At 37.3% G+C, this 24,734-nt stretch overlaps 1 protein-coding gene across 1 annotated transcript in view; it reads right to left on the reverse strand.

Annotated features, from left to right (window-relative positions):
- Positions 1–24,734, reverse strand: part of plxna3 (plexin A3) — a 179,726-nt gene that overhangs the window by 41,752 nt on the left and 113,240 nt on the right. The window contains exon 10 of the mRNA XM_082189123.1: positions 1,365–1,565. Coding sequence (XP_082045249.1) covers positions 1,365–1,565 — 201 coding nt within the window. The remainder of the gene's footprint in view (positions 1–1,364; positions 1,566–24,734) is intronic.

Here is a 24,734-nt window from a genome sequence, read left to right on the forward strand (position 1 = left end):
AAACAGATGCAAATTTAATTCTATGTTTATTGATAAACAAATATGGTGCAGGTTGGGATTAACTAGCTATCTGCACATTCAAGTTGTGAATTTAATTTATGCACGTAATTAATATATAAAAAAATAAAAATAAAAAAACATTTCTATCCCACGTGTTCAAGAGAACAAAATAGTTTAGTTCTGGCTTGCAAAAAGGAAAAATATGCTAATGATTTTTTTTAAAGCACATTTTTGGATATTGCATTTACATTTTGAAGTTACCATCATGAATGTTTGGGGATGATAAGTCTTTTTAAATGTTTTTCAAGGAAGTCTCTTAAGCTAAGATCTGTTTTCTATTTGAATATATTTTAAAATGTGATTTATTCCTGTAATGCAAAGCTGAATTTTCAGCATCATTACTCAAGTCTTCAGTGTCACATGATCCTTCAGAAATCATTCTAATATGCCGATTTGCTGCTCAAAAAACATTTCTTATCATTATCAATGCTGAAAGCACTGTGTGATGGAGAGCTCTTGAAGTTGTTTTCCATCACTGTTTTTATTGTGTTCTTACTTTTCTTATGCATTTTATAATATTTACGTGGCGTTTGCTGGTATATATTTCCTGTTTTAGCTGAGTAGGCGTGTCTTTAAAGAAAGCGAAAACCTGTAGGGGAGCGCTCATTTGAGATAATTTATGGAAATATTTGTGCAAATGTATGTTTTGGTTGTATCCGTCCTTTTTGTTGTTTTTAACTCTTGTCTTAGAGATGTGTATATAAGATGGCTGTCACTAGTAGCAAGGGAATAGTGGACGGATTTTGTTTTAGTGTTAAATAAGCCATGATTCTTTTTTTTTCAGGATTCTTTGATCAATAGTAACTTCAAAAGAACAGCATTTATTTTAAATAGAAATCATTTGTAACAATGAAAATATCTGTACCGTCACTTTTAATCAATTTAATGCATCCTTGCTGAATAAAAGTATTACATTCTTTAAAAAATAAAAATAAAAATGTAAAGACCATAACATATTTTAACGTGATGTGTATGTGGATGGAAACCTGGATATTAACAGTCATTGGCTCTCGAGTCTCTAATATCCAAATATAAAATCCAAATAAAAATAATGTCTAATATCCATTTCATGACATCACATTGATATTTATAATGCTTGACATCAAGGTGAATAAGTAATGACAATTTTTATTTTTATGTGAACTATTCCTTTAAGAAATTCTGCTGTTGCTAAAAAAGATAAACTTGAACCCTCAGATTTAGCCATTGCTATGAATAAATTTTTTCCCTGCATTAATAGCCACTATTCATCATGTGTTGCTAAACTGAAGTGCAGTTCACATGTGAACGAGTCGTTGTCTTACCGAAGTGTTCTGGCACTGGATGCAGGAGCTGTTGAAACGGACCGCGGGAATGCGCTGGACTTTGCCCTGGATGTTAAAGACGCACTCATAGTTCTTTTGTCCAGACTGAGGCTGGGGCAAGTTTCGAGCTCGCAAGGTGATTGGCCGAACGATCCCCGCCGGTACCAGGATGTCGCTGCTGGGCAGAATTTGTGGGCAGCCCTGAAAATGACAACAAAAAAAGACAATACGTTATAATTCAGGCTCAGAGTAAAGCACAAATAATCCTGACTCATAAATATCACAACCCATTCGATTTTCACTGACGCTGATTCCAGTTTATTGAGCTTAAGAACAATAAATAACATCTATTCGACTGAAACTTTGCCTACAAATGTAGCATTCGGTCGCGCACAAACACACCAGAGATGCTAGGAATAGAAATTGAGGCCATTAGGGCGGGAAGAACTTAAAATCCAGCAATCTGAGGCTAAAAACCCTATTACACAGCAGTTGCATCCGTCTCCAGTTTTACGAAGCACGGTTCTCTCGGCAGATCACACTGATGAAGCGGTAAATGAATATCTTCCTTAGTCCTGCGTGTCAAGTCGTGCTAGAAGAGTCATTACGGTCTACTCTACCCGTAACCGATTGCAGCATTTATCAAAGAAACTATTTTATATTGACGTGACTTCTGATCGCACTGATGGAAAACTACACATCCTGAGATATATTAGCAGCTCAGAAACAACAGCGCAATCTGAAGAGGGGAAACAAGGTTTCTGTTTACTCAAGCCACATTAATTGATTGATGATCATCACTTATTGACGAGTGCACAGAGGTGTTGGTTGCAAAACAGCTCTTCTCCACCCCAGTTGTGCATCCTAGGATATTCGGGACGATCTGTAATCTATTTAACACCGAACAATAATCAGGGTGGCAGTAAAAGCAATTTGCAGGCAGAGCAGCCATAAATCAGACCGGCTAGCCGGCCAGCGTATCGTCTGCCCGCGCCAAAAAGCAGTACGCTTAACAATGATGCAACTCTTTACCCCGGACCTCCATCAATCTGCACAGGTTTGCATATCAGTGTGACAATAAATCTCATTTTCATATTAGGTGTTTGTAAAGAAGGATTTACTCCCTGTGGAGGCACGAGGGGCGCACAGGTGGCGACTGCAGGGAGAGAAGGATAGCGTGCCTTCATACTGCAAAATGAGCACGATGAATCACCTGTAGTTCTGCGGAAGATGACAACGCTGAGCTAATGATAAATTACTCCAGACGACTGGCCCGTAAACAAATACACAGTCCACGGGCATTAGAAAGCGACTCTGATGATACGAAACTCGGGTTGGGTGTGTTTAATGAGAAAACACACAGCTCAGTCACTGAAAATGGTTTCAGCTGTCGTTATTCTCTGCGAAAATGTTATATGTGCGATACGTGGCTCAGAACCACATACAATCTTATGCAGACAGTCCCCACTTCGCAGTGTGTCTACTTCCCTGATATTTAGCATGTAAAAAGCAGTCTGTCTAATCTATAATTAATTATAACTGGAATTGAAATATAATTTGAATTGAGGTAGCAAACATGATGCAGAATTTAAATTTGAATTTTAAAGGGACAGTTCACCCAAAAATGAAAATTATCCCACGATTAACTCACCCTCAAGCCATCCTAGGTGTATATGACATTCTTCTTTCAGACGAATACAATCAAGAGTTATATAAAAAAATGTCCTGGCTCTTCCAAGCTTATAATGGCAGTGAATGGCTGGAGAAAATTTGAAGCCCATAAAAGTGCATCCATCCATTATAAAAAATACTCCACACGGCTCCAGTGGGTTAATAAAGGCCTTCTGAAGCGAAGCCATGGGTTTTTGTAAGAAAAATACCCATATTTATAACTTTATAATCTAAAATAACTAGCTTCCGCCAGACGACCGTACACATACTACGCAAGTCGACTTGCGCCACAAGAGTAACCCGTGACGCATGACGGAGGAGTTTCGTAAGCTTAGACGACTCTCACGGTTTAAACAAATGTGCAACAAACTGAAGTCCTCTTCTATTATATACAGTAGAAATCCTCCAACATTTATAGTTTATAAAGTTTTAAATATTGGTATTTTCCTTTACAAATGCATGGCTTCACTTCAGAAGGCCTTTATTAACCCCCTGGAGCCATATGGATTACTTTTATAATGGATGGATGCACTTTTTTGGGCTTCAAATTTTCTCCAGGCATTCACTCCCAATATAAAGCTAGACAAGACATTTTTAATATAACTACGACTGTATTTGTCTGAAAGAAGAATGTCATATACACCTAGGATGGCTTCAGGGTGAGTAAATCATGGGCTAATTTTCATTTTTGGGTGAACAATCCCTTTAATGCAAGGAAGAATTTTTAAATTGAAATTCAAATAAATTCACATAATTGACAATTGGCGGAAACGACAGACAGACAGATAGACAGATAGATAGATAGACAGATAGATAGATAGATAGATAGATCTATCAATATAACAAATCACCATTTCACAAATGAAATCAGCTCCTGACCTGCTGCTCACTAGAGTGGATTTCACAGCAGTCTCTTTAAAAGTTCTGAAGAATCCCACAAGAGGCTGATTCGAGGTGATGAAAATGAGGGGGACAAATTACAGCTCATGGAGGAGCGCTAACAGATTGCAGTCATAGATATTTAGCACAGGTGATTCTGCTAATGGACTATAATGGGCTTTTCATCAAGTTTTTGCCGTTTAGAATCGGGGCGCAGCTGCTTCATCATGTGTGTGCACTCAAAAGTTTTAGCACATGACATCATTAGTTTGATCCAAAAACACCATTTGCTAAATATGTTTTTAAAGCTCTCCTGATAATTCCTCCAACCATAACTAATAAACTCACGCTATAATGTGAAACCAAAACATGTTTCGAATGCAATTAATAGAGAAAAACAACAAATAATCCATCTATCTATCTATCTATCCATCCATCTATCTATCTCTCTATCTATCTCTCTATCTATCTCTCTATCTATCTCTCTCTCTATCTCTCTCTCTATCTATCTCTCTATCTATCTCTCTATCTATCTCTCTATCTCTCTATCTGTACGTCCAACCATCCATCAGTCCGTCTGTCCGTCCATCCATCTCTGTCTATACGTCCATCCATCCATCAGTCCGTCCGTCCATCCATCTATCTATCTATCTATCCATCTATACGTCCATCCATCCATCAGTCCGTCCGTCCATCCATCTATCTATCTATACGTCCATCCATCCATCAGTCCGTCTATCTATCTCTCTATCTCTCTATCTATCTATCTCTCTGTACGTCCAACCATCCATCAGTCCGTTCGTCCGTCCATCCATCAGTCCGTTCGTCCGTCCGTCCATCCATCCATCAGTCCGTCCGTCCATCTATCTATCTATACGTCCATCCATCCATCAGTCCGTCCGTCCATCCATCTATCTATCTATACGTCCATCCATCCATCAGTCCGTCTATCTATCCATCCATCCATCCATCCATCCATCCATCCACCTATCTATCATTAGTTCTCTCAACTTATCTAAATCATCCATCCATCCATCCATCGTTTTACAAAAAATAACTTTAAAAATCATAATGGTTTGGCCAGTTGTTTTCTGCTGTGACTAATGTCAATTAGAAACCTCCCCCATTATTTCTCTTAACAAACCTGTTAACAACATCCATTGCCTGTGTATATTCTTCTCAAATTGAAGGCAACTGCACCCTAAAGACATTTCCTGCCCCTTCCCTCTTAATGCCAGTTTGCTTGTTCTCATTAACAAGCTCCAATCACTACATAATTATGAATTAAACAAGCCAGGGATGGAGTGTTTGCTGAACGTGGCTTAAAGGTTAGAGATGAGCTGAAGAGCTTGTTAACTAAAGAGCAGGGAGGTAATGTCAGCGTTTACCAGTACATAACTCATCACGCCGGGAACACTGCATATATAATGTGTAGTTCTGACGTGAAGCCACATCAATTGAATTCTATATTAATGTGCCATGTTGCCATGGTGGCCTGTAAACAGCTTACGCTTAGGCTAATGAACTATATTCCGCACAGAGAAATTGTTTATTATGATTAATGCATTTCATTACTTAAAGAACATCCGCGTCTTTGCATAATGTTGTGGCTAAAACCCAGTGACACTAGGCTGTAAACATGTAAAATGATTACAGACCTTAAACAGATATCAAATTAGGGGTTGAACGACTTCAGATTTTCGACATTTGTGACTTAAGTCGAGTCGACGTCGACTTGTCGCTGATGATGTCAATTTTTGTACAAATAAGCCTGAACCTCGAGCTGAGACTCGAACGCAGATTTTCTTGTGCACGGCTATGACACGACACAGCACTCCTACATAACAGATTATTTTGAGTTATTCTGTCTTTGGGTCGTTATTTTTGCTACTTTGGGTGATTTTTCTCACAGATTTCTGCTCGTTCTAAATCAGATATAGATAAACTAGTACAGTAAAGATTAGATTTATATGAATACATTAGTAATGAGAGAGCAATTGTGTGTGAATTGCACCTGGCAGCGTCTCTCTATTAAGTTTACTAACTATTTAGTTACAAAAAATATATATGCTTTTCAGTTTTTAAGCTATTTTATTGATAAATCACAGAACAGTGTTGACAACATTTCTGCGTACTGAATGCTTCTGTGTGAGTGCGATGTGTGTGCGTTACAATGCAGCATGCATTAGTTTAGAATGGCGATTAACTTACATGTACAATAAGCAGTTTAAAACCTGCATTCACCGATAAATTTTGAGCATCCAGATGGTATAATCAAACATATCTTGTGGAACGCTCTCAGATTATGCATTTATTTGCCATTTTAACTGTTGGAAAACGGAGCGTAAAAGTGGACTTCAAAGATTTCTTATCCTATTGCGCCCTCTATAGGCCATGTTCAGCGACTAGTTGTCGTCAAGCTTAAAGCCTCATGGCAGAGTATTAAAGTTGACTAGTCTGTGCAACCCCTAAATGATCAAATTAAAAACTAAACGATAAAAGTAATATATTCAAAATGTTAAAACATACTATTTATCCTCAACACTGCAAACAATGGAGCTTGAGGTTTGATTCTTTTACTACAAAAAATGTTTTCCCCAAAAATATCTCATAAAAATATACAAAAAATTTTTTTATGTTGTAAGCAAATTTTTTAAGCACAAACATAAACGTGTGATGTTTGTGCTTAAAAACAAACCATTAATCTTAAAGTCTTCTCATCTTACATGATTTTTTAGAAAAAAAATTTGCACACTTTTTTTTGCAGTGTTGTATTGAGCTAAGAGAACTCTTATTGGTCAAAAATATTTTTTGCTTTATGAATTTGCAGCTTAAAGGTCAGCAAACGTATAATAAAACATAAAAGCACACCTTTAAATGGGGTAAACACTGCACCGCTTTAACAAACAGGAGGCTGTATCCATGCACTACACAAAACTAAAATCGTCAAATAAAATCTCTTTATGTTTCCGTTTACAGTGATTTAAACAACGAATTGCCCCATTCGGCTTTCAAGTAAGGTTCAGAGCCTTTCTGTGTGACATCATAATGCCACCGCCCGTGTTTTTATGCATCTACAGTAACTGTATCCCTTCATCCGAGCAGCTGCTTGTTTTCCCCAGTAGGGCTTTTCCCTCGCACTGATTAGCACCCCATTAGGAGAGGCCTGGCAGCTTACTGCCTGTTGACAGTCTCTCCATTAACCTTATTGTGCATATCCCGCTTATCACACAGCTAAGCACTTTTCTCCGTTGAAACATAAAAAGCCGGAGCGGACGAGGGAGAGAAATTCATGCCACACATTCAGAAAAAGCATACACACACTCTCTCTCTCTCTCTCTCTCTCTCTCTCTCTCTCTCACACACACACACACAAAAACGAACAAGGAATCCAATCTTTCACTGCAGGTCTGCGAGAGGAAAAAACGAATTGTTGCTTACATATATAATTTCCCGAGCAGTCAGTTGCTCAGTCACTCACTCCGTTTTTCCATTCCTTCTACCCTGTTAATCCCATTTTCAGTCTTCATAAGCCATAATCCATGAAATATGCTCCCTTCCCTCAGTGCCGAGAAAAATAAATTCAGTCTCCGGATCACTTGGGAGCTGTTCCAATTAAACGTTACATGATATTTTTTGACCTTATTCTTCGGCTAAGGCTGATTTTTTTTAATGGCCTGTATAATCTGAGGCGCTGCGTGTGTGTTGAAGTTTCTAAAGCTCTGATTGGTTGATTGGAGCTGGATAATATTCTGAAAGTGTTTGAAAAGACATACAAATAACTGCAAATTATAGTCCATATGGAAGTGTCAGTTCACTGCAGAGGCTGAACTAATCATCTACTCTACAGCAATGATGAAAGACACATTCAAAAATGTGATTTGGAGAAACGGCAATCAAACAATATACTACATAAATATGATAATCAGAAAGTACCATGATATATGAATATGGTAATCAGTACTCAGTTGGTAATCAGCTGGTACATAAATATGTAAATCAAACAATGCCATGGTATTTCGGTCAAGGACAAATAAGGATGGCCAAAATCATAATAAAAATAAAATAAAAAACAAGTTTAAAACACTGTTCTTAGAAATATCATGTTCATATAAATGAATATATTTTCAAAAAGAAAATTCAAATACAAATATTTTAAAACAAAAACTGCTTAATATTTACAAAAATAAACAGTATAATGAATCTGTTTATTAACAGTATTTAAATAATCTATCTCTATCTATCTAATATTAAAATGCCCCCCAACATATAAAAATGAACATTAAATCAGATATTGAAGTGATATTCTTTGTAAAAGAGGCATTTTATATAATTGTCTATATAATCAGTGCATTGACACATGAGATTTGTTAAAAAATGTTTAGCATACTTGGTTATAATAGGTTTTATGAGTTTATTTGTATAAATTCAGAATTACAATCGAAAATATATATATAAATTGATTCCAGAAGGGATTTAACAACATATAATATTGTAATATAATATTGTTTGTGGGGTATTGTAAATGATCACACACACTAACTGTATATATTTAAACTAAATGTATACATAAATCTCAAAACATTATGAGATTGCACATTCTTGAATCTTTTGACAGCCCAGGTTTCATTTCATCTGTCGCCTGAGGCTGTTTACTTGTGGCCCAGGATATTGATTTAGCATTGATATCGAGATACCAAAGACTGCTATGACACTCAAGCCAAAATCTTCGTATTGACTGAACACCATCCATAAGATATACAAAGAATAAACCTCCATTTAAAGTATAAATGGAGCACTTGCTATCGTAGAAGCTGAAAGATGATCGTTTGGCACAAACTCCCTAAAATATGAAAGCATAAGATTGCCGGTCCCACTTCGGCTCTAAAAGTCTCTTATCAGAAGATCTAGGTGCATCTCTGTTTTAGCAGTAAAGTGTTTGCTAATGTAAAAACAAGATAGCTTATCGTTATCGCCAGCGGTTGGCATGAGAAGCGAGGACGAGGGCACTCTGTGTGAAAGTGTCTGCGTCAGGCCTGTTTGCTGTGCTTCAGCGACGCATCGAGACCGGCGCTATGTAATGGCTGGCTGGTGACAGACGCCCGCCGTGTCACTTCCTGTACGGCTACAGCGTCCGGCTTGAAGGACCACAGCACACAGAGCCTTTCCTGCTGAGCTTATGGAGTCTCTGTCACTCATCCCACAATTAATTACCTCAGCCCGCAGCTCCTTAATGAAAGAGTCGCCCCACCGAGACGAGGCTGGAGAAGAGGAGGAGGAGGAGAGGTTTGGGAGAGAGCAAGAGTGTGAGAGAGTGAAAGAATGCATTGTGGGAACAAGAAAACAGATTGAGAAGGGACAGAAGGAGAAGTGACACTTGGAGAGCACAAACGAAGAGAGAAAAAAATGGAGAGGCAGAGCATCAAAGTGAGAAAGAGGAAAAAATAAAACGTTATGTGAGAGGAAAAGGGGGGGGAGACACCGGGGTCCCGTTGGGAATAAGGCCAGTTTGAAAATGTGTGCGAGATCTTCGTGGCCATTACTCTTGGTGAATCCCGTCCCTGCAGTGCTGCTCTTTAAGGTTAAATACATACATAAGCTAATTAAGCTTCCTGTAATGATAAATGTTACGGAGGGAGAGCGATATTACGGCACAGCAGCCACGCTGTCAATCAACGTCACTCTCAGATCATGACACAGCAACACTGAATAACGTCTATAGCCTAATAACTCTCTTTATGTCATATTGCTTGACAGATCAGTAATTCACATTCAAGCATGAATATATATGAACAAGTATGTTTTATGACATTTCTAACATTGTGAATATACATTATCCTAAACTACCATATAATATTACCAACATTTATGAACACACTATAATGGAAGCCAAATACTCACACATGCATATACAGATGGTGGACAACCAGAATGCCTATTACCGCCGCGCCAGCTGCCGCGGCGAAATCACCGCGGCAAAAATAAACCAGCCGCATTTCAAAGTCGTTCCCGAAATGACCGCCAGGTGGCGCAAAGGGACATTGTGCAAAACAGCAGCAATTGCCGTATTTAAAATGTAAGTGGGTTAAATATAAAACCCTAAGCCTAATAGGCATATTTTTCATATATATATATAGGCCTATTAGACTACAACAGAATAGAACCAAAGATAGAATCAATTTTAGAACTGAAAAAATAGAATCAAAAGTTAAAAATAGAGACGATATTAGGAGCAATGACGCTGAATATTTTTACTATTCTATTGAGGAATTAGATAAATGAAGATCTCTCGTGAGCGATACAATTGCATAGTAATTTATAGTGATTTTCAAAAGCAGTCCTTAAAAAAAAAAAATACATGGAGTAGTTAGGCATAATTTTTGAGAGATTACGCGGAACGCGTTTTAGTTAAGATCCTGGTTTCAATGCCCTTAATGTATATAGGCTAGGCTACTGCTTTAAAAAAATGTCACAACGCGTTTTGAGATTGTTTTGAATTAAACATTGAAGTTTAAAATGTAGTCTTATGCCACACCAGGCCGAGTGGCGTTACGCATTGTTCAAAAATAAGGTTTTATTCTGGCATGTTGAATTGGCGTTAGAATTTTGTTTTAGATTTATTAGATTTAGATTTTAGATTTCGTTAGATTTATTTTTCTCATAACAGCTAAAATAACTTAATATATGCCTTGTCTTAATATTACCTACTTAGGCCTAATATAGGCAATAGGCATATAATAGCCTATATAATAAATTAGCAAAACTTGGCCACTAAATATTTAATTTTCAGTTATTTTAATTATCACAATTAAAGTTTTCATTTTATTCAATTGAACAAGCGCAACAATCAGCATTTAATCAAATATTCTAAAAGATGTATTATTAATAATAATGTTATTTCAACATAATATTTCGTTTTTTCGACATAATATGTGCGTGCAACAAGCAAGATGTGTATTTGTAAATCCGGTGATGCGTGCAAAATTTTTATCAATAAACTAGTGTTTTCTGACAGTGTCGACTGCAAAGATGAAGTTGACGATCGCCATATTTGTAGTGAACGCACCTAGAGAGAAATGCACATAAAGACATAATCAGAGAGTAGCCTTTTTCTTTTCGTTTTGAATTATTTCGTTTGAAGACATTTCAAGCTTTGTGTATTTGAGGTATTTATCATGTCTGTGTGAGGCATACGCTGAGTTTCGTTAAGTTAGGAGGATGAGATGCATGCAAGTGACCGCGCGGGCGCCTCCATGATTAGTGTCTGTTATATTTGCTTCTCTTACTTATTAAATCCAGCAATTGGTTGATGAAAAATTGATTAAAATTAAGATACAATTTATAGAAAACGAAATTCACTTTAAAGAAAGGTTTTCTACTAAACAAAACTTAATGAAGTGGTCAAAATCATGTCTGACCCACTCCATATCCATCTCTCGATATAATGCATCCTATCTTATACTCGTGCTGTTCACTTTTCATATTCAACATAGGACAATATTTAATATTTGAACAAATATGATACTAAATGAGATTATTTAATGTCTACAACAGTATAATAGGCCTATAGACTCTATTTGTACAAATTGCTGCACATTAATTTAATTAAATGAAACCTTGTAACGAATTCACACTGTAGGGTAGACTGTGTACAGTTGAGACACCTTAAATAACTTGCGTTCGCAGCAAGCACAAGTTGTGATTTTTGCTGTGCACTTGCATATTAGTGTCAGCTGGGAAGGAAATATAGAGACCAGACCTCTTGGAACTTTAATTGAATACATAGCGTTGGTAAAGCATACTGAAATTACATCCCTACAAATGTATTAGGCCCTACTGAAAATAAATGTATCGAATTTAAGCAAAGTAGCCTAAATGTTAAGACTGTAAGCCCTTTGCTTTTTTACGTAGCCTATAAAGGATTCTTATAGCCGACTTTGTGTTAATATAATTTGTAGAGAATTTTTTTTAACTCAAACATTAACACTGAAATAAATGAAACTAAATTATTGTAAATTTGCAATTGTAAATGGCGCTATGCATTGTTCTAAAGCCAGGTTTTATTAGTGTTCGACAAACGCGGCGGCGCGTTCATTTGAATGAAGAGCGCTTCTCGCTCGTGTGAGCGAACACACACTGGAACGTTAGGCCATGTCGCAACGAGTGAATCGTGGCAGAGTGGTTGAACTTACGTTACGATCATTTAGATGACACGGGTTCGAATCCCGAACTAACTTGGACTACTGATATTTGTATATTAGCCTATTAATGCATTGTATAGTCTATTTGTCTAGTTCTAAAACATAGTTTTTTGCTTATAGCCTATTTACAAAATAAAATCACCATGCATTTCCATTTTACACTAAGGAACAAATATTATACAATGACTTTACTTCTGTAGCCTATAATAATTCCAATCGTAATTTCAAAAGCAGTTCTGTTAAAAAAAATGTATATAGGCATATAATTATGTATATATGACGTTTAAACGACAAACAATAAAATCAGAACCAGTATTCTGTTGCGTTCATGGTTCCAGTGGCAGTAATGCATCCACGGCTTTTCAAAATGTCACAAAGCGTTTTGAGATTGTTTTGAATGAAATATTGAAGTTAATAATTAAGTGTTTTGGCACACCACGACGAGTGGCAAACTCTTTGTTTTGTTTTGCAAACTCAGCTAGCCTGTGGGGGGTTTGGAGAAGGCAATAGTTGCTTTATCGTGGGGGTGCAGGACAGAGGTGTTAATGTTCCATCTTTCATATGGAGAGTGTCGGAGCCAGCCTGAGCCTGATGAGCAGGCAAAGGCAAAATTCTTTTAAGGATTAATCTCAAAATCTCCAAAAGTCCATATGTAGGCCCTATATCTTATTAAATTATAAATATTGTAGTTTTATTGATTGTATTTAAAGGTTTTCCACACACAATTTCAATTTAGCAGATACAGAGCTCTTTAATTCGCGACCCACCTCCTTTTATTGTAAGGTGAATTCAGCAAGGCATGTTGTATCTTTGAAGGAACAAAAGCTATTTGTTACAGTTTTTTTCTTTCGTGATTTGTGTGGATGACACACAGCGACATATACAGTATTATCAGCTGTATGGTGGTTTTTTACGATGAAATGCTTCATTTCGAGAAAGACCCGGCGCGCGCAGTGAGGGAGACCAAACTTACTAAAAAAATATCCAGCGCGAGAGAGGCAAAAAAAAACGCCTGTTCTTAATTTATGTTGCTTTGAACTTTTTTCGTTTTGTACCGTTTTAATTTTTTAATTTAGCTGCAATTTCTTTGACAATAGAAATTTTAAATGTTGCAAGAATAAGATTCTGTGTTTCTTATTTTGCATCACAAAGGGAATAAACTCTATCGATGCAACCCTGTTTAAATAAATAAACTGTCCCGACACTTTATTCGTACCTTGAAATGTGCGATGGGTTTTCAAACTTAATTAATTTTCTTTTTCTTTTACATTTTCATTGTTTATTTTTTAATTGAAAGCTATACTGTTGAAAGTATTTTTCTGATTTGTTCGATCTGTTTTGAAAAATGTCTTCCGTTGCTATGGCTGGGTATCACTGTCAGTCATCTCAATCTCGTGAATGATTCACACACACAACAAAAATAATTTAGCAGATTAAAGACGAGCTTCATCATCTTCATTTTCTGGTGCGATCGGCTGACGGTCTTCCTTCATCAGATGTGTCGTCTTTGCAGCGGCTCAACTGGAATGTAGCAAATTTATGTTGTAATGTACAATTGATAATTAAACAAGATGATTGACTTTAATAAACAGATGCATATTTAAGCATCAAGAACGGAAAAACATAAACACTGTCGGCTACACTGAGATTCGATCTCAGATCGTTTGAAGCTCCGAGAGGCTATTGTTAATGCATTGACCACATAGCTATCGCCTGAATAGCCTAGGTCTACTATTTTCTCTGTTTTAAAAGTTTGTTATATTCTTTTTATTTTTTTAACATTGACAATTTACTGAAAAAAAACAATATAGTGTAGCAATATTTTAGAACTATCAAATCTCTCTGCATTAATAATAAAAAAGTAGCCCATGTTTGTTCGGGATTTGAAACCGTGTCATCTGAATTATTGAAACGTAAGTTATAGCCTACAACTCGGCCACAAATTTGTTTTGTTTTATTTTGTTTGAAATGTATGTTTACATATTTTGCTTTCGTTAATGTTAACCAATTCTGTTGTAGCATAATAGGCCTATATTTTTTCCCTAAAAGTTGTTTTATTCTCTGCTTTGTTTGTTTATATTTTTACATATTCAATCAGTCTCATTTTTGTTCAAATAATGAAAAAAGTTTTGTTTTTTTTACAAGATCTAGCGCCATTTTTTTTTTTTTTTTTTTTTTTTAAATAAACATTTAGGAAACTTACCTTTTAAAATGCCGCAGTTGCTGCTGTTTTGCCCTGTCACTTGCGCCACCCGGTATAGCCTAGTCATTTCGCGAATGACTTTGAAATTCGACTGGTTTATTTTTGCTGCGGCAGTAGGCTAATAGGCATTGTGGTTGATTATTTATTAAAGAATTCAATTGATAATCATAACAACATGTAAGCCTATTTAATTCTGAATATAACAAAGAATGCTTAAACCGACTAACATCGGTTAGTAACTGCGAGTCCTGAAAATGTTTTAATTTTACGGTAAGTTATTTTAATTTATTTCACTGTTATGTTTCAGTTAATAAATCTACAAACACATTAAAATAACATGAAGTAAATGACAAGTAACCTATTGAAATAGCCTTTCTAAATGATAGAAAAACTGGGCACACAATGTTAACGTGTGTCTACTTTGTTTAAATGTAATGAATTTGAATTCGTTTAACCACAATATTTATCTTGAATTTATCTGTGACCTCAGCTCAGATTACTGCCGCGGCAGATTACGTCATAAAGAGAATAAACTGACACTTTTCAAAGTCTGTGATTACAGCGCCACTCAGCGGTAAAAGGCAGCAAATACACATCCCAATTTTGCCGCCGCGGGAACGGCGGCGGTAAAAGTCTCATTCTGGTTGTCCACCATCTGTATATATATACATACACAAATTAAACAGCAATGCAGAACTGCAGTGGTGTTGTATGCTATGACGGCCAAACAGAAAGAGACTTAGAGCTGCTCACACTGATAAATCCACAGTGAAACAATCTCCTACATCAGCTGTTTCAATGCTACACGTCTATATATACTGCCAGAACGAACACTATTCGTAAAGTATTATACTCCAAAACTAGCATCCAAAATCCTCAGAGGAACATTATATTTAACTCGAAATCTCTCCCTTAAAACAGAGTTTTACTCTTGCTCGACCCCAAAAATCGAAAACATTTCCATCTTAGAGACCACACAATAAAAGCGAGACTTAAAAGACTAATTTCAGATGCTGAGGAATGAGGGGCGTTAGTGCGGGACGTAATTAGGGGTCCGCGGTCCATCCATTCCCAGAGGTCACCTACCATACGCATAACAAACACGCTGAAGCCTCATCAACCCCGAAAAACAGACACGCGCCGTTGTGTAGGAGGACATCTACGTGTGATATACTGATATAATCAAACGCATTTCAATACAGATGAGAAGAATGAGACCCTTATTAGAACACAGAGTTGCATTCAAAACCGGTCCAATCCAGAAAGGACACACTTACAGTCGGTTTAATTGGCAAAGTGAAGGTCAAAGAATGTGTGTAAATGAAAAGACGACGAATTTAAACATGTCGGCAGTAAGAATGCCAGTCACAGACTGCAGTTAGGGGTTTTTTCTACCATTTTAACTTTATGTGAAGTTATTTTTAGTTATTTTCTTGGTTTTGTTAGATATTAAACATTTTAAAAGACAACAATTTTATTTCACTTTAAACCATTATCGCTTCATGATCATATTTTAAGCAGTAGTTTGCATCTAATTTAACTAAAAATTCAACCGTGAAATTCTTGTGAACCAGAACCACCAGACCCGTTTTACGTTAACATGACGGGGGTGTGCATTATTTTCTAATAATTCAACGGCCCAGAGTCAATTATTCCACTTATACTATGGTTACCACACCTCAAGACATTGTTCCGATGTATTTCAAGATATTTGTCCGTTTTTTTCCCTTTAAACCCTCTTGTGTGTAGGACTTATTTCTCACGCATCTCATCCAATGCCTCCGTTGCGAATTCCAACGTTATTTTAGAGCTAGTAACGGAGGCTTGAGCCATTGATAGCAGAGTAATGCCGTTTTTAGAGAGAGAGAGAAAGAGAGAGATTAAGTGTGTGTGGGTTACCTGTGCGTGAAACTAAGTTTATCTGCTTCAAGAACAGCGCCGTTATTACCTCGCAAGTGAGAAATAGCTTTTAAGTTGCTAAACTATTTTACTGATAAAATCGTCAAAATGCATTTTTGTGGCAAAAAACATGGAAATAACTGGTCGGTTTTAATCTATTGCAGTGGTTCTCAAAGTGTGGTACGCGTACCACTAGTGGTACGCAGGCTCCGTCTAGTGGTACGCAGAGGAATCACTGAATTTCGCACGCAAGATCAAACCGGTGTGATCTTTTACTGTCTATTTTGTGATCAGTCTTGGCTGGTCCCTGGAGCGTACGATACGATTACACCGGTGTGAGTAGAACAGCCAGTGCATCCCGTGATCAACTGCCAAATTCAAATGTGCTTTCGCAGTTGGCTGGCGCTGAGCCAGAGACAGACGCGCGCCACTCAGGCGCTGTCAAATATCACAATTATTCAGTGTTAAACCACATAATGTTAATTTTAGGTTTCAGACATTTAAATTCACATAACTATTAAAAAAAACAATACATTTAGAATTTGTAAAATACACACTGATGTCTATGGAAGCGGAAATAATAATAATTCCCATTATAATTAGACGACACATTTGATTCATATCAAATTGTGTAAGTAACTTTAAAGTTAACTCTATTCTTTTCCCAGTTCACCGGCCACTTACTTTCATGTATTTTCATGGGAGAAGTGGATGAATTCACGTTCTGTAAATCCAACAGATCCGATTCTCTGAACAGTGGCACAAACTAACATGACGGCGCATATAGCTCAACTAACGCGATCGTTATAAAGGTGTTTAAACAACATAACACTTCCACTTGCATATATTTGACAATCGGAATATCAAATATTTCATGCCATAGCTAACAAATTTGTGAATATTTAGAATTAAAAAAATGAAATAAAAGCAGATCATTAGTCATTCAGCGCTATTGTGGCTGCGGTGTGTCACGTGACAAGCAATGACGCGTCACCATGGAAAAAATAAAGTGATCAGTTCTAAATAATGATCGCCTTGAAAAACTCACAGGGGTCAGCCAGAATATTTTAAATGTACGTTTAAAAATGTTAAATATCAATACACAGCCTGTGTTTTTTTTTATTTTTTTTTATTAAGTACAGTACTTTTTTTTACTTAATATTTTAAGTACAGTAAGCTACAGTTTTTATTTCACTTTAGGTGCAATACATTTGAATTGAATCATTATTCAAGTTTTTTATTTACCTGTATGCAAGCAGCACAGTGCAGTGTTAATGTTCAAACTGTGTTCTTACAATGTTTAAAGTGGCTGACAATAATAAATATTCTTATTAAAAATTAAGCTGCCTCATTTTTGAGCTGTGCATAACCGTAGCTGAATAGTTTGGCCTACTACGCTACTGTATTTTCATATTGGTCATTATGGTGGTACTTGGAGAGCCAAATATTTTCTGAGGTGGTACTTGGTGTAAAAAGTTTGAGAACCACTGATCTATTGTTTAATATCTTTATTTGCTTGGTCAGTGTCGTTTGGGTTTTGGTTGTATTGTGTTGTAGGCTGTAAGGACCTTTGAAATAACTGAAATAATTTGGCGAAGTGATATGGACATGTAATGCGGTCAAGACCTGCTGGAACTACTTTAGCCGTGCATTTCCTTGAAAATAATTGCACACTGTAGAAAGTCCATCAACCAATCAGATTCAAGCACTCAACAGCCCCGTAGTATAATGTGTAATACAGTCAGAATACTGAATTCAGCCCTTATTCTTGACTACAGCACAACATCTGCAGGAATGTTTACACATCTCTGTTTATATTTGTCACACTGTAATCTCTGCACTGATTAAGTCTATTGTTGTTCTCCATGTATAATTATCTGTCCCCTGACCTGCTCTACAATGCTTCAACATTTAAAGCTGCTAAAATTTGCACTCTGATATGTAAATGATCATCATTCCTACCCACTCGTTTAACCACTATTTCTCTATTTATTTTCATCTTTTCGCACATACACTAATGGTTTGCAACTAATGTGCAAATTATTTAGTGACTTTCAAAAGGATCTAGTTTTTGTCAATACTTTGAGGCAAATCGTTGAGGAAACAAGTCTTGTGGGACCTTTGGCACAGAATTATTTGAAATATATTTTAAAGAAAACAATTTCGAGCAGCATACTGTTGCTATAGTAACTTCCTCAGGAACACTTGACTTTGCTCAGCATCTGTTTAGTTACTGAAACGTTTGAAACCAGTTAAAACGATACATACACTAAAGTTTGGGGTCGGTGAGATTTTTTTATGTTTTTGAAATAAGTCTCTTCTGCTCACCAAGACTGCATTTATTTGATCAAAAATACAGTAAAAACTGTGAAATATTATTCCAATTTAAAATAACTGTTTTCTACTTTAATACATTTTAAAATGTAATTTATTCCTGTGATGACAAAGCTGAATTTCTCCAGACATCAGTCTCACATGATCCTTCAGGCTGATTTACTGCTCAAACATTTCTTATTATTATCAATGCGGAAAACAGTTGTGCAGCTTAACATTTTTTCAAAGAAAATAAGATTTTTTTTCCAGGATCCTTTGATGTACAGAAAGTTAAAAAGAACAGCATTTTGAACAGAAATATTTTATAACATTTAAATGTCTTTACTGTCACTTTAAAGGTGCAATGAGCAACATTTCATGTTAAAAATACCCGTTTTTCTAACCCATACATGCTTAAACAATTGCCTGATGGGCTGAATGAGCCCTTCTCTGATCACTGCGATTGCCTCTATAATCCTGTACAGTAAAATAAATAAGAGGGATTCGGGACGGAATGAGCGTGCACACCTCTGGTTGCAGTTTCGCTTGTCGCCAGAGGGGGCATAGTTCTGCAAAAACTCAGAGACTTGCGCATTGCACCTTTAAAGTAATTTCACTGTTAATTTAATGCATCATTGCTGAATAAGTAATGTAATAGTAATTTCTTTCAAATAATAAAAAAAATCTTAATGACCACACACTTTTGAATATACACTTATATATACTTTAAGGCCCCATAATCACAATGAAGTGAACCCTGATTCTTGTGCTTTCTATATTTAGTGCACAAAATCCCAGAGTTTTTCATTTAATTTGGGCCCGAGCTCAGATTGAAAGAGTCCTAATCAATATGACTTTGGAGGACCCTCAAACAGATGTAGCAATACTCTTCTTGTAAAACACTGCAGTGGAGAGAGAGCGAGAGAAGCCGGCTGCTGTTCAGTGGATTAGGCCCAGGGCGTATGAGTGCTGCTGGGAGCTGGAGAGACCCCGTCACACTCGCCCTGTTTACAGTGTGAAGAGTGTTTTTATGTCAGGGTTTTTGAAGCACCTCTCAAAGCCTGGGCCAAGGCATCGGGGCAGAGCTTACACTGGGAGAAGATCCACTTCACTGAGACACACTCTCTCTCTCTCTCCCTCACACATACACACACACACACACACACACACACACCGTGTGCTTAAGGGCCTGGATCACTGACTCACACACTGATCAGAGCAAAAGAACGCCTGAGCATTGTGAACGTAAAAATAAGCCAGTGTGGTAATCACTGAAAGAGCCCACATATGCTCTCGGCCCACGCCAACACAGATTTCTCCCCCGGCTAACTAAATGACAGTGAGCTTGTTTATCGTTTGCATCCGGTCCAAAATCAGCCTGAATATCCTAAAATGACAATGGGAATTCAATGATTCAAAAGTTGCTCTGTTCTAAAATCTCGTGAGCTGCTTACTATAATTATGTTGCCTTCTAAGACACCTTGTGGCCAAAATCATCACATATCCTCCTTTTGGTTTGCGTTCTGAGGCCGGAGTTTAACCGATCTTTCCGGCCCGGAACGCTCTTTTCTGCAGTGGAAATGTGCGGAATGGTTCAAGAACGGCAACCCGCACCGGAACCGTGTCGGTGGAAAAGGGGTAATATAGCCTTTGCAGAGAGGGCAATCCCAGAATGCACTGCAACAACAAATCCATCCCCCCAATTTTTTTTTTTTTTTTAATTATAAACAGAGTATTTAAAAAAATACTATACCTAAACAATGCGCTAACGTACTCTATTAGGGTTGTCAAAAGAATCAGAACCAAGTCGGTACTGACATTTTTAAACTTAATTAATTGAATAATAAAAAATATATATATTATAAAACTTTTATAATACATATAAAACAAAAAGACAATAAAATACACATATATTAATACCATAAGTAGCTCACTATAGGTTTTGTTTGTTTGCGCACACAGTGAAGTAAACGTTTCTGATGGAGCGTGTGAACATGAGAGTGACCAGCGCTGGCATCTCTCCTGACGGGACGGGACGCTCTCTGAACTGCTGTCACTGGCACTCTCCCCTCCAGTATCAACACTGGATGACTCACCACTTTTCGCTGACTAACTCTTTTCTTGAACGAGAGCGAGAGCGAGAGTGAGGGGGGTGATAAGAAGATTGTCAGGCATAGTGCTGGAGGGGAAGACAGACAAACCGAGAGAGAGAGACAGAGAGAGATGGGCATATCTCAGCGCTGCTGGCTGCCTCTGATAAACACTGATAAGGCATCTCTTTGATGTTCAGTTAAGTGTAAAATTAAAATGCGCCAAAAGCCGAGGGGCGCACGGCACCCCCTTCTGCAACTGAAGACGGGAGGATTTTCCTCTTTTCTTGTTGGCTCCTCCCCTGTGTGCCTGTGCGTCTCTTTCTGAAATCAGGCAGGTGTTAATCGTATGGGTGTCTGTCCCGTCGTGCTTATATAAAGTCCAAATCAAATATCAAATCATTTTCAATCTTTCATCTGGCTATCATTAAGCCTCATTATCCACACGGCCTGATTACAGATCCAATTAGCCTTGTTTCTCTGAGCCGTGCGTATAGTTAATAATTTCTCTAATTGAAAAACTGTAATGTCAGAATCACAGGTATGAAAACACTTAGTTGCCTGGCAGCTTCTACGGCTGTTATGACGGCATAAAAAAGTGGCACTGACCAAATGAAATATTAATATGTCTGGAGACGCTTATAGAAGCTTCTAACCTGATTTGTCACATCTGACCAAACAGATTAAGCACTTCATTGGAGTCGCATTCTACACTTTCATAGCATCTTATTTTTATCTTTCTTCCATCCATCCATCCATCCATCCATCCATCCATCCATCCATCCATCGAGTTGCATTATAGATGGATAATTTCCAGCTATAAAAACTTTATACATTATTTGTAGTTTTGTATTTAACAGAATTATATTACATTATATCATATTATTGTATACAAATATATATTTTGACGCATTTTTTAAATATGCAGCTAAAATAAACCGGACTAATTTTTGCGGTGCAGCCAGTGAAAATGTTGACAGGGCATGGTATATCTGTTATATATTTAAATTTTTTTGTCTTTTGTTTGATTTGTAAATTTGCCCATTTTTTACAGTTATTAGCCAAAACATGAAAATAATGAATGTCTTATCTCTAATACGTTGCTTCTGAGGCTCATCTGGCCCAAACTCTCACCTTCACTCATGGCTGTGACATCACAACAATGACGACGTCATAACTACAGCATCAGTTCCATAAATATTCCATAAACTGGGTGGAGTGGGGAGCGAGCTGTGGCTGAAACCAGTCTATAAGCGGTGGACTAGACGGCCGATTCACACTTGGATTCAAATCCGCATCTCGTCTCATCTAAAGCTACAGAGTTAGTTAGCTGGGCCACTTTGTTCCTGTCGCTGTGGTTTTACTCTGTAATCATGATGCAAAGAAATGCAAGAGAGATATAAATAAAGCAAATGCCCTCAGAATCTGGTATCCAAGCAGCTGGAGTCTCACGTATGCTGTTTTCCTTTCACTCCTCGGTCATCGAGTGCAGTAAAACAGAGAGGCAGCAGTAACTTCTCAACCTCTGAAGGCAGCGGCCTACAGCTCAGTCAAGTGTGCAATAATGCGCTCAGACAAGAAATGAAAAGCAAAAGGAGAGAAAGAAATGGAGTAAAGGAGAGAGGAAAAAGGAGGGGGCGGGAATACAAGATGTAAATCTATTCACAGATTGGGCCAAATCGGTGCTAAGACTATTATTTTCCCTCACCGCAACAGAATCTTGGCTGGAAGCACGACACCAACCCAGACATTAAACACTTGGGCCCATTTCAAACATCAGTAACCACAAACAAAAGGCACCAACAAAAAAGTTGGCCAAGTTATTTGGCTCGATACTCATTAGCACCTGAAATTCTGGAAGGATTACATTGTAGATACCCCTGAAAACACTCATGCATCCATCATACCGCTGCGCAAAAAGGAGAATTATAAAATCAACGGGATGAAACTCTGATTGACTCAAATCGGCTTTGCAGAATGGAAATATGCACTCTATTCTAACACTTCTGCAGAAAATCGTTTGCACATGACAATTTTCTAAATGGTTACAAGGGTGATTTGAGGGTTACTTATGTTTTACTGAGCCCAAAAAGAGTCAAAGTACCTTCAGCCAAACCGCATAGTTTTGCGAATGACATCTGCAAATGTGAATCCTGGGTGAATTATGTGTACATTATACGATATATTAAGAAGTTTAAGTGTACATTAGCTATGGCATCCAAGTTGAGAATTTCATTTGTGTGAAAAATTGGAATATTGCAAAAACTATTTATTGGTGAATGTGTTTCACCAACTAATATCAGGATAAAATAAAAAATAAATAATACACGCGTTCCAAATTATTATGCAAATTGGAATTAAGTGTCATAAACGTTAAATATTTAGTTTATCAATCAAACTCATCGATGGTATTGTGTCTCCGGGCTCTTTGGATCACTGAAATCAATCTCAGACACATGTGATAATTAATTTGCCAGGTGAGCCCAATTAAAGGAAAACTACTTAAGGAGGATGTTCCACATTATTAAGCAGGCCACAGGTTTCAAGCATTATGGGAAAGAAAAAAGATCTCTCAGCTGCGGAAAAGCGTCAAATAGTGCAATGCCTTGGACAAGGCATGAAAACATTAGATATTTCACAAAAACTTAAGCGTGATCATCGTACTGTGAAGAGATTTGTGGCTGATTCAGAGCACAGACGGGTTCGTGCAGATAGAGGCATAATGAGGAAGGTTACTGCCAGACAAATTCATCGGATTAAGAGAGCAGCTGATAAAATACCATTACAAAGCAGCAAACAGGTATTTGAAGGTGCTGATGCACTGCAACCGTTTCTGCTTGTGAGCATTGGATAGGGGTGGCCGAATAGTAAGATCCTACACCTTGAGGTTCGCGGGACTCCAGAGGCTTGCAGTTGTGCATAAACCTACTATTCGGCCACCCCTAACCAATGCTCACAAGCAGAAATGGTTGCAGTGGGCCCAGAAATACATGAAGACTAATTTTCAAACAGTCTTGTTTACTGATGAGTGCCGTGCAACCCTGGATGGTCCAGATGGATGGCCACCGTGTCCCAATAAGGCTGCGACGTCAGCAAGGAAGTGGCGGAGTCATGTTTTGGGCCGGATTCATGGAGAGAGAGTTGGTAGGCCCCTTTAGAGTCCCTGAAGGTATGAAAATGACCTAGACAAAGTATATAGAGTTTCTGACTGACCACTTTCTTCCATGGTACAAAAAGAAGAACCGTGCCTTCTGTAGCAAAATCATCTTCATGCATGACAATGCACCGTCTCATGCTGCAAAGAATACCTCTGTGTCATTGGCTGCTATGGGCATAAAAGGAGAGAAACTAAAATGTTTTCAAACTCTGTTGTGCATAATAATTTGGGACAGTGCATTTTGAGTTTTTTTATTTTAGAAAAAAAGACCTGTTTTCTAATGAAATTCGACTTGGTGACTTTACTTATACTGACCGTCATTTGCATCGACGTCAGGAAAATCAGTGCAAAATATAATTAGCATAATAATTTGGAACGCAGTGTAATTAAACAATAAAATAAACCCAAAATTTCTATCATATATAAATACAGATTTTGGACAATTTATCCCCACAAATGTAATTTTAACTAGCATTTGAAATCCTGAAATCTGCATTAAAAATAAAACCCAGCTAATGTCTAGTAATGTCACTGCATGAAAACTATTTTTAGCTGTAATTTGTAAGTGGCTTATGGTATTTTGGTCTCTATATGTGATGAGTCCCTCCTTCAATGGAAGTCTAACAGAATATTTCATCAACCATAATACATTTTTAGAATAATAATAAAAAAAAAACGTATTTCGAAATGCTTCAAAACTAATAGCACACCATCACTAATGAACACTCAGTGGAATGTCCTCCTAAATAACAGCTTGTGAAAACTGGATTTCTATTCCAAGTCAGAATGACATTTGCAACAATTCTTCCTATTATCGTCCAGTGTAAACACACGTCGAGGGAAAATGTCTTGGCTTGAAATTTCAAGCAAGTGTCAAACGAGACTAAAAAGTGTGTGAGAAAGTTCCCAGTGTTCCACAGACAATGAGAGAAAGAACAGATTGTGTGATCTACACAT

This window comes from Leuciscus leuciscus, assembly GCF_965113295.1.
Source record: "Leuciscus leuciscus genome assembly, chromosome: 13".
NCBI lineage: Eukaryota > Metazoa > Chordata > Actinopteri > Cypriniformes > Leuciscidae > Leuciscus > Leuciscus leuciscus.